Consider the following 11,759-nt stretch of genomic DNA (forward strand, 5'->3'; position numbering starts at 1 on the left):
TTAACAGTTCAGGCCTTTAAATAAGTCAGGGAAAACATTTATCACCGTGGTCCAATGATTCTCCAAGATGGAAACATAACCTGGATGGACTTAATCTGCCAGAGGAATGCTGAGCACCATTTGGGTGGAAGGAGAGGGAGCATAGAGGCACTGGTTAACCTCTGAGCTGTGATGACTCCCAGTCAGATACTCCTGGTTCTGATGAACTAACAGAGGTTTTCCATGTGGCTCCAGATGTTTCTTCTCTCTCTCTCTCTCTCAAAAAAAAATAATGTAATAAAAGCGTGGCTGTATTCCCAGAGTAATAATTACAAGTTTCTACTCTTGAAGAATAATGGTGACCTAGTTCCACTGAACTGAACTTCTAAATGCTGAACTTTTTCTTTTCTGCTTCCAATGTTAAAATCTTGGGTTGTTTAGTTGGGTGAAGTTAATTTCTGTGCTCCTTTGTTCCTTTTCTTTAATTAGATCAGCTGTGTTTCTGTTTTTCTTTAGTTCAGTCCTTTTATAGTCATTGTAGTTTATTATTTTTATTTCTTGTGTCTAGTTATTTTTAGTTACTCTAGTTTAACTATGCTTAGTTTGCTTTATAGTTAGATGTCATGAGGTGGAGGTGAGGCAGACGCTTGTAGACCCAGGTAAGATGAGTAATGAAGGTTTAATGTTAAAATTATCCAGAATGCACAGTCCAAACACCTGGCAGCAAGGCTGAGCGGAAACCAAGGCTCAACGCCGGTAGCAACAGGTAACTGAAGGACAGGAAGACAGACTGGTGCATACAACAAGGACCCGACAAAGACACAGGTGACACTAAATACACAGGAGGTAATCAGGGAACGAGACACACCTGGGAATAATCAAGAGGAGACGGGACAACACAGAGACTCAAAGACACAGAAAACTCTAAATAAATACACAGAAAAACATAGATCGTGACATTAGATTCATTTCCCTACTCCCCTATGTACTCTACCTCAACCTTTGAGCCACTTTCTCTGTCTCTTCCTCTCTTCAGTCGGCCCCTGGACTCTCCACTCACACCTGTAATCAGTTAGCTCATCAGCCCAGGTCTTTTGTTCATCATTCAGCCTCCCAGTACGTTAGCACCTTATTCTCAGTGACTCCTTGCTGGTTTCTCTCGTCTACTCCCTCTATCTTCCCGTCTATTCCCAGTCATCTTTCTGGATTCCTATTTTGCTCAGTTCTGGGTCCCTGTGTTCTTTGTGTTCTTCATGGTTTTTGGTTGTAAGTTTTTGTTCTTCATTTGTTCATTAAATTCAACAAAACCTGCTCTGCACCTCTGCCTGCTGCATTTGGGTCCACCAACAATCTGCACATCCTGACACCCAAAGGTTAGTAATTAAATAATTTATACTTAAGCAAAAAGAAGTTGATCTTTTTCACAATATTCTTTTTTTAGATGTACTTGCACCATATTCTGTCATCATGTGAAGCCACAGAAACATTTAGAATCCTTCGAAAACAGATTCATAAATGAGCTAAAAATTGAAACATTTTTCCCCAGACCTTATGAAGAAAAAAATATTGCTATCCATACTTAATGAGAGAATTTAGTCATAACCAAAAGATAACCAATAAAACAGCATGTGTAGCAGAGGGAGGCACTGGTAACTTCTGTTATAATTTGATTTGCACTTTTCTTTGTTTTCCAAAGTCAACAAAAAAGTGCTTTGAACACAGACTGAAAAGACGTTTTTATTACGTTGTGGAAAACTGCTCAGTCTATCAACAACAAAATACATCACAGCTGAGGACATGATTGTTGTGTCAGGACCACAGACCCCATTGCAGAGACAGAAAGCCCCTCAGCTGAAACCAGATGTTTCCATGCACTGTTTAAAATGGGTTTGCTCAAAGACTGCAGAATATATTTTAATGTAAAAAAACACAAAACACTAAGGCCACCTTAGACAGAGGAAATTTGATTTCAATTTTTAAGCTGCAATATACAGCTCAATTTCAGAACTGCTGTGAAGTACAAAAGTGTAAGAAAAGAAAGACTCATATTTGAGTTTTGCAGGCATAGTAAACTCATTGTAAGAAAAAAAGATTAAGCTAAAAGCTAAAAAGATTAAGATGAAAACAGTGATCCTAATTCAATATGACTGAAGTGAAAAGACCAACTCCTCAATTTTGAGTTAATTGTTAATGTAAAACTATTAACATAAAAATGTATTTGGTACAAGTTACCACTGAGCACTCTGTATGCCCCCAGCTTGTTTCGCTTCTTCTACATTTTTTTGGATTTATCCCTTTTGGATTTAGTTTTTCTTATTTCCTTTAGTCAACTATTGACTTTCACCTGCTTGGCTCCTCCCTGCATTTGGATCCTGCAATTCATTTTATTACTTTTTCCTCTAACACTCTTGAGAATGGAAGAGTTACTTTTCTCATACATACACAGATTTTCTTGAGTTATTTTTTTGTACCTAATTCATTGGTTTCTATTCGTTTGTGTATAAATTTGGTAGGGCTTCCAAAAGTTTGAAAAGCAAACACCACATCGTAGTCAGAAACAGCAAAACGTGTTAAACCATTAAACATAAATAAATCATACATGAATTTCTTTTTTGTTTCAAAACAGAATTAAAATATGTTTATAACATAAAACATCTTTGTAGCTCTGAAAGTCGTAAATGAACACAATGTGTTTCGTCTTCTCAGCAGCCAGACTATTCAGGAAGTTCAGGTGTTTGTGAGACTAAAGTTTCTAAGTCAATTAAACCTGTTGTTGCTGTTCTTTTAAATTGTTTTTGCATCTTCTGCCAATAAAAACATGTCAACTGGCAACATCACGTTATTAAGTAAAATTAATTACTGCTTTAATAAGACCCTTCCAGCATGTAGCATTAGCTTAAAAGTACTTTTTACTTCTAAATGACAAGTTGCTGTGAGAAAATGAATTGTAGATATTCATTGTGATGTGCTCATGGTGATAATACTTTCACAGGTGCGCTACTGTAGAAACTGAGGCTTTCAGCTCCTTTAGTTCACTGTCACTATGTATACCATATTAGTAGAACATTATATTGCTGGCTCTCTTATTTGCCTTTCTTTATTTCTTTTCCTTTTTATCACATATTGCTTGATTTCTGACATGGAAATTAACATGGCAATCAGAGGCCTCTGATTGTAAGAATCATGAAATGCACTAAAAATGATACCCTTTCCTGTTTGTCTGTGTGAATACTTAAGATTATTCATAAACATTTTCAGGCAATTCTCAGAGTGTCAGTGTTTTAACAAGACCAATAAGGTGCAACTCATAAAAATACATATGGATTTTCAAAATATTGTTAGGGTTAGGGTTAATGGGTGATATGTAAGTGACTTGATATGCTGCCATCGAGGAGCGTGTAGTAAAAAATGTCAGGCTTTTTGCATAGCAAACTGATTTTGTCATTTAATTATAATAAATACATCAGAAATTCTACTTTTTGCCAAACAACACGAAACAATATATCTTCTAAATAATTTACTCCCATTTAAAAAGGTCGATGGTGAAATTGGGAAAGTTAAATATGATACAAAGATGATTAAGACCACCATTAGTGACCAGTCTAGAAAGCATAACCCGTACATAGGTTTTCTGTATCCAAATTACCTGAGCAATTATGTATTTACACACAGATCTTTCACAAAATTGTACAAACAAAGAAAGTAGGGTGCACATGATTTTAGCTTTAAGCCTCTAAGTCAGAACATAATTAAAGAGCCACTGAATGCTAATTGGATGGTGATTTCACAATTTTTACAGTGACTTTAATTGTGTTCTGATATAATGTCTTTTTATTAGGCAGTTGCTTGGGCATACAGTATTGCCTTGGGTATGGGTTGAAAGTAAAATTCTTTAGAACACATTCAGAAATGTTGTTTTAGAGTCTACACCGGCAGTATTTCTGGCAGTGCATCGGTAAACACCAGAATCTCGTTGGGTTGGATTCTGAATGATTAGGGAACCTTGTGGATGGAGATACTTGTTTCCAAAAAGGCGTGGCTGTGCACTTACAACCAGGCGGGTTTTATCAGGTGTTTCCCAAGCCACCTCTACTTTAGGGAGCCCAGTGGCGACACAGTTCAGCTGAACAGCAACTCCATTTTTGGCGTAAGTCACAGAGGGAGGGCCACTGGTAATCCTGGGTTGGTTTGCAATAATATTTACTGAGACTGAAAGCAAGGAGCTGCCATATTCATTGGCAGCTCTGCAAACATAGGGTCCTCTATCATAGACTGATGCTTGTCGAATGACAATTGTCCCATTACGCAATATTGAATAGCGTCCAGCTTTCTGCAACCTGTTGAGAACAACCCCACTGGGCAGGGTCCATGTAAGTTTGAATGGCTCACCAGTTGTTTGACAATGAAGGAAAAGTGTTTCACCATCCAGGATGCTGACAGGAGAGATGTATCTGTTCAGAATCTGTGGCTTCCTTCCTGGGGACAGGGTAACTGTACTCTCAAAAATCCCAGCAGAGTTATGCCCCACACATCGGTACATACCAACATCAGCAACAGATGGATTGTTGATGATCAAAGATCCATCAAGTCGGTGAAAAAACTTTGAAATTCGAGCACCGGCTTGCAGAGGAGTCCCGCTGGGTAAGGTCCACATTATATCAGTTAACTCCAAGCCATCAATCGAGCAATTTAGAGTCACTGTATTCCCCACTTTTAGGGAAAAGCGTTCTCTTTGGGGAGCATCAATTTGTGGATGTCCAACCATTTCTTTGACATCCAAGTTGACCAACATTCTAACCTCACCTCGTTCATTACGAGCAACACACACCATCTGTCCTGAGTCGGTCTTCTTAGCTGATTGTATTTCCAAAGTGCCATTCTGATGAACTGTCATATGATTACTGTAGTATGGAGCAGGAAGTATTAGATTTCCTGGGAGGATCCACATGATACGAGGTGAAGGGGTTCCCTCGGTCACACAATCCAACAGTTTCCGTTCTCCCTGAACTGCAGTAACTTTGATGGTATTTGAAGTTCCTCTTAAGCCATTGATAACTAGAGGAGTTGCCAAAACCTCCACTCTGGTAACTTTATTGTCTTGGCCAACACTGTTCCTCGCCATACAGGTGTAATTACCTTCATCAAATTGCTGAACATTTTGAACAAGCAGTGTTCCATCTTTAAGCACCTTGTGTCTGTCTATTGCATTGGAAATTGGTCTATTTTTGGGAGACATCCAAGTGACAACAGGTACTGGGTCACCTTTGGCATTGCACTGCAGTGTTACTGTCTCACCGTAGAGCACTCTGACAGTCTTATGATCTTTATCCTGGATTTGAGGTGAGGATGTACCACCTTTCACCTTGACTCTCACCTTCATCTCATCTCTGCCAAGTTGGTTCTGTGCATAGCAAGTGTAATCACCTTCTTCTGGCTGGCCAACATCGTTAAAGTACAGAGTCCCATTGTCAAACACCACGTACCTACAAACAATTTGAGAAGAGGGGGATGAATATTACACTTTGATGACAGAATTTGTCAGTTGAAAATAGGATTGATTCATTAAACAAATTACTTATTGTTAGTTAGCATTTGAATGTGGTTTGGCAAAGCAAACACAGGCAAATCAGGAACTTCCCTTGAGCTAAAGAATAATAACTCATACCTGCGACTGCGTCCCACATGGACTCCTGCTTTCTGCTTTATTGGGTTGACCATGGTCCCATCTGGAAGTGCCCAGCTAATCTCTGGGCTGGGGAGGCCAGACGCCACACAGTCCACCTTCAGGTCTTGGCCTTGTACCACCTCCTGACTGGATTTCTGAAGTTTCTGCTCAATTGTTGCTGGTTTGGTCAAGACATTGACCCACAGTTGAACGTAGTCATCACCCATTTTGTTACGGGCTACACACAGGTAGTCACCTCCATCCTTGTCAGTCACAGAATGAATGCTTATGCTGCCATTAAGGAATACTTTGATCCTAGACTCAAAGCTGCACAAAAAATTAAATGGTACCATTAAAACAACCTTCAATATTCAGGACATTAAGAGTTGCTATAATAATAACTATGAAGAACTTGTCCTTTACATTTGCCCACCTGTACTGATTATCCACTAGCTTCTTAGAGGGCGTCCTCCAGATGATTCGAGGCTCCGGTTCACCTGTTGCCACACAGTTCAGAAGTAGCTTGCTTCCATATATTACATCTGTTCTATGGGGAGATGAAGATGTAATTGTGGCTTTAGCAGACAACAGTTTTCTTCTGATACTTAGCATCACAGTCCTGCTGCTTGAGGCTACTCCGTTACTGGCTTTGCATACATATCTCCCAGAATTCTTGAGGTCCAATCTTTGTATGTGGAGTGTCCCATTTGGAAAGACAGTAAGGTTATCTCTAGTAATTAGTTGGGAAGGAGTGAGCTGTGTGCCATCAGGAGTGATCCAATGCATGGTTGGCTGAGAGGCTCTTGTGGCAGTGCAGTCAATATAAGCAGCGCTGCCCTCTGGAAAAGTCATGTTCTCATCTAGTCTCTGCTGAATCAAAGAGGGCATTGCAGAGACATGAAGATGCACTGACACGGTATCAGCTCCAGCTGCACTGCTGCCAGTGCACCTGTAAATTCCACTATCAGTCAAACTAGCCCGGTTGATATGAAGAGTTCCACTATCATCTACAGCCACCTGCCACTGAGATGGCACAGAAGGTGAGGTCGTCATCAGCTGGATTGAGTTTGGGAGGACCCACTTAACCCGAGGCACAGGATCCCCTTCAACTTTGCATTCCAGTTCAACCTTGCTTCCTTCATACACATGGATATCTCGCTCTCGAGGTTGAAGGACCCGTGGATGATGAGACATGACTATAAGGTTAGCCATCATCTTGTCTGTACCATACTGATTCTGAACGGTGCACACGTACTGGCCCTCATCGGTTAGCTGTGAGTTTCTTATGATTAAAGTTCCATTATGGAGGACCTCAAACCTCTGCACCTTCATGTTCCTGGCAATACTCGCTCCTACACAAACAGAAGCACACAAGAGTTTAGCATTCATTATCCATGAACGCTTTCACATTTTGTCACATTATAATCACAAATTCCAATTTTTTTGATTGTCCAACATAAAGTAAAATACTCTTGCACATTCATCTTAGACAGCTCAAACTCAGTTTAGATTGGATGGAGAGTGCCTGTAAACATCAATTTTCAAGTATTTCCACAGGTTTTTCGGTGGATTTAGATCTGGACTTTGACTAGGCATTCTAACATATCCCTGCTGAAGAAAAGCCCCTTCACATTATGAAGCTGTTACCACCATGCTTCACAGTAACGATAGTGTTGATGTGCAGTGTTAGCCTTCTACCATGCATTGTATTTTACATTTAATCTGAAACAAACTACAAAGTGGACTTCTTACAGTATGTCTTTCTTTTAATTATGATTTTTGTTTTTAGGCTTGATTTTGCATGTAAGCAAAAAAATAAATAAATGCTGAATTTCACCTGACCTGAGCATCTTCTTCAGGACTGATTAGTGTCAAAATCTGCTTGTGGAACAAAAGTGATGCAAGAGTGTGAGACCAAAATGAGTTTACCACACACATGTATCTAAATCCATTTTCTATGAGTTAAGTTGCTGAAAGTAAAGCTACTTTCTCTGAAAAGTTCTGTAGAGAATGGAATATATATATATATATATATATATATATATATATATATATAGTATATATACACTTTTGATGTTTACTGAGACATTTTAAAATTATGTGTATTTAATGCAATGTAGGTGAAAAGAGCAGATTCTTAACTTTTATTTGACAGTCTGCCTATCCAAATTGGTGGAAAGGTCCAATATTTATGGGACTAACTGGATCACAATGGCCACACTGCAAACTGCCACTCACTCCCATGGTCAGTTTGCCCAACTATAGACTCACTGTTCACTAAGCTGACAGTGCCTACTTCTGCCAGACTACACACACCAACCCACAAGGCCTAAATGATCTGCTCCTGACATCCAGGCGCCACTCCCCTCATCTGTCCATGTACTGATGGCCTGTAAGGGTTCATCCATGCATACTGATAATACTGAATTAACTTCCAACAGATCCAAATGTTGTGTGCACAGGACTTGACATTTAAACAAAGGATATACTGTATTTGTAGGTGTGTTTTAATGAGTATTTAATCCACTTAAATATTCCAGTAGAACCTCCTGACTCAGACAGCTGTATGCTTTGAAGAGTCTGAATGTTTCATCTGTATCCTTCACATAGAAAAATACATGTTGAGAGATGATTACCCTTTCCCTCATTAAAGTTTTTCCACCACAGTTTGCAGTTGTCACCTGTATGTACTGAAATTATGATGTAAGTGTAGTTATTTACTTTCAAATCTTGTTGATGTAACTACACAGCAGTCACATTCGAACCAAAGGAACGCAGATATTTATATATTATATAAAAAGAGGCACCACCCTCTCTGCTGTTTGTCTGAAATTAAAACAGATCAAACTTCAGGTTTCAGAAGTTTACATACACTATAATTGCTGCTGAAGCTGGTGAAAGAGTGTAATTATCCTTGAAACGAGTCCTGTACCAACATGGCTGAAACGCCATTCAGAGCCGCAGATGTCGTTATTCTAAATACAACATAAACACAAAAAACACTATACTGTACTATACAATTTTGATTTAGTTTCTAGTGCAAATATCTTGGTACACTTCAGAAAACACTAAAACATTTGCATGAGAAACTAGACCAAAAATACTTGGTAAGGTTTTGTTGTTTTTGTGAATACATTTTGCAAATGTTCTCTCACAAAAACCTGAATTATAGAATACTTGTTCTCTGGTTTGACTAAACTAAAATTGTTCCCAATGCCCATTGTTACATTTGGAGGAAATGGTGGTAAAGGTTTTACGTCTGAAAACAGTCTTAAATGTGAAGTATGGGGGTGGCAGCATCAGGTTGTGCATGTGTGTGAATGTATGTGTTTGAAGAAAGTGATAAAAAAATCTCTTCTCATTCTGGATATAGAATGTAATAGAAACAATTTTGGTAATCATAACTGATGAAAACCAGAAATACAGTATATTCTCTGTTTTAATGTGAGATAATGAGAAAACATGGTTGTGTTGTAAATATTAGCTCCAGCAGCATGTGGAATCCTGCTGTATAATTGTATTTAATCTTTCATCTTTTCTTTAAGAACCTGCAGAAAAAAGTTTACCTTCACAGAAAACTGAGTTCTTAGATCAAGTCTTACATACCGTTGGAAACTTTTGTCCAAGACAGGAAAAACATGGGCTGACCGCCAGTCTCACATGGAAGCTTAGCATCTTTTTCTACTTTGACAGTAATTGTCTGAGAATGGGTAGTTTTTATCCTTGGCTTCCGTCTTTGAACAGATCCATGCTCGTTTAGGTGCTGTGTGGACACATCCAGAGTTACTGGTGACAGTGTCTTTTGGGATGGAATCCCAGTGGGTACTGGTATAGAGGTGGATGCCTGGGAGGTTGGAATTGTATTTGTTGGTTTGTGATTTGGAGGAAATGTTGTAGGATGAAAGTTAAATGATCTTCTTAGGACGGATGTGGTAGAGATGGGTTTTATTTGTTGATCCTGGCTGGTACTGACTGTGACTGTGGCATTTTGAGTGATGGATGTTGATAAAGAAATTAGAAGAGGTACTAAAGGAGAAAGTCTGGGTTTTGAGAGATGGGGAATCTCTCTGGATGGTTTAATATGATATGGCAACGTTGAGGTAGCTGAGGCGTGTGTTGTTTGTACACTACTCATATGTGTAGAATCGGCTCCAGCATTCGGAGGTTTCTTCTCATTTTCTTCACTCTTTAAATCTTCTAATGGTGCAAGTCTCTCAGTGGTGACCTCAAAAAGCATCCTTGGAGTTGAGAGTGATCCTTTGGAAGTTTCTCCAGAGTCTGTCTTGTTTCCCTGGATGGGTGAAGCAGTTTGGGTAAAATAGGAAGGCTGTAGTGAAGAATCCATTCCAGTCTTCTCCCAATGTATTTGTTCAACCTCCTCAGAAAAAGTCTCCTGATGGACAAATTGCTGATTCTTGTTGTCTGTTGTCAATTTTGTCATACTTTGCAAACCCCATGAGGGACTTTCAGAGTGCAGCAGAGGTGCCAATTCTGTTGTAAAACTTATTTCATGCCAGTTCTCTAAATGCTCAGCAGGTGGAGGAGGACTGTCTGCAAACCTCTGCTGAGGGATTGATGGGAGAATCTCTGAAATCGCTGTAGGATATGCACTGTCTGAGATTTCCGCAGTGCTGTGAGGAGTAGTATTTCCATGCGTTAAGCCTGGAGAAATGCTTGGAAATGATGGTGCAGCTGCAGTGCTTTGCCATGATTTGTTTTGGCTGTCCTTTGTTCCTAAAGAAGAGGTTGGTAGTGAGGAAGGCTCTTTGATTACCTCGTGGTTCTGACTGAAGACTGTGCTTTCTTTATGACTCAGTCTGTCTGATGACGCCACTTGGCTCTCTGTGAATGGAACAGAGGTATATAAACAAACTGCAATTTCTGATCTTTCTGTGTTTAACAATTTAGAGGCAGAGGTCTTGGCTGTAGGTAAGGGAGTATTTACAGGTGCAGTGGTGATGAAGCTGCCAAGTGTTTTGAGCTTTTGTTTCTTTCTGTCTGGCCGTCTCCTCCGGCCACCGTTCCTCCTCTGAGAGTTGACTTTCCGAAGGCGTGACTTTGGCCGTCTTGTAGAATGCACCCTTCTTTTTCCAGGGAGATTGAAGGTAGTCGTTGGAGACCCTGTCGTGTCAACAACTTCAGAATGCAAATCATTGAGCGTTGTGTCTTTTGGATGAGACTGAAACTGTGACAGAGTTGAAGTCTCGCTCAAATAGTTTCCACTTCCTTCTTGACTTGCTGCAGAGTGATTTGGGTTGACTGAAGGAGTAATTTGACTTTCCATAAAGAAGGCTTCTCTGTGATTTATGGAGTTAGTGACATCATTTGGTTTGTTCCTACTCTCACTGCTCTGCAGCCCCTCAGACGGATCAGCTGTTTGAATCTTATCGGCAGTAATACTTGTGCTTAGGTTCTCTGAAAAAGAAAATGTGCTGCTGGTTGCAGTGTGTGCACTGGGCTGCCTGACAGTAATAGCGTGCGGTGGAACAGATGTGGTCTGGGGGAGGAAAAACCCACTGTTTGAACTTGTGATTAGGTTCAACTCTCTGTCATAGGTTGTGTGCTGTGTAGTATATGCAATTTCTGTTGGATGGGGCTCTATAGTAACAAATCTGCTGATAGGAGTTGCATCTTGTGCAGTGATGCTTTCAGGTGTCACATGACTATCTTGACCATGAGTACTGTATTCTGTAGGTTTTTCAGGGCTCTGACGTATGGAATAATGCTGACTCACTCGCTCATGTACAGTCACACCATCTGATGGCTCATCAGAAGTTTCCCATGACTGTGTCAGCAACTCTGTTGCTTTCATCTTTGTTGGGAAAGAAACAGGAGGCGAGGTCACAGTATTTCTGTCCCTAATCTTAGCTAAAATGTCTGCCCATTTCTCTGGGTCAATTTTACTTTTAGAAAGATTAATTCTCCTCCTGTTCTCTGCTTTCAGGTTTCCATTGTGAGATCCTGTTGGTTTCCGGAACACAGGCTGTCGCTGCCAGGTGCTCCTAGATGGATGAATACCTCTTCTTCCTGGGACTAGACTCACTGGGAGTTTACGTCTAACACTATTGATGCGGTGGCGTATTGTAGACCCGTCACTGTCACCTGATGCTTCTTC

At 40.0% G+C, this 11,759-nt stretch overlaps 1 protein-coding gene across 1 annotated transcript; it reads right to left on the bottom strand.

Moving 5' to 3' along the window:
- Window positions 1-1,442: 1,442 nt before the first annotated feature.
- LOC102230167 (matrix-remodeling-associated protein 5) lies at window positions 1,443-7,605 on the bottom strand. Its single transcript, XM_023329831.1, has 3 exons — window positions 6,078-7,605; window positions 5,645-5,971; window positions 1,443-5,462 (listed from the first exon to the last, which is right to left on the bottom strand). Exons 1-3 carry the CDS (start codon window positions 7,031-7,033, stop codon window positions 3,872-3,874), a joined length of 2,874 nt encoding a protein of 957 aa, XP_023185599.1. The 5' UTR covers window positions 7,034-7,605; the 3' UTR covers window positions 1,443-3,871.
- Between the last annotated feature and the right edge of the window lie 4,154 nt (window positions 7,606-11,759).

This window comes from Xiphophorus maculatus, chromosome 24 (genome assembly GCF_002775205.1).
Source record: "Xiphophorus maculatus strain JP 163 A chromosome 24, X_maculatus-5.0-male, whole genome shotgun sequence".
NCBI classification, from domain to species: Eukaryota; Metazoa; Chordata; class Actinopteri; order Cyprinodontiformes; family Poeciliidae; genus Xiphophorus; species Xiphophorus maculatus.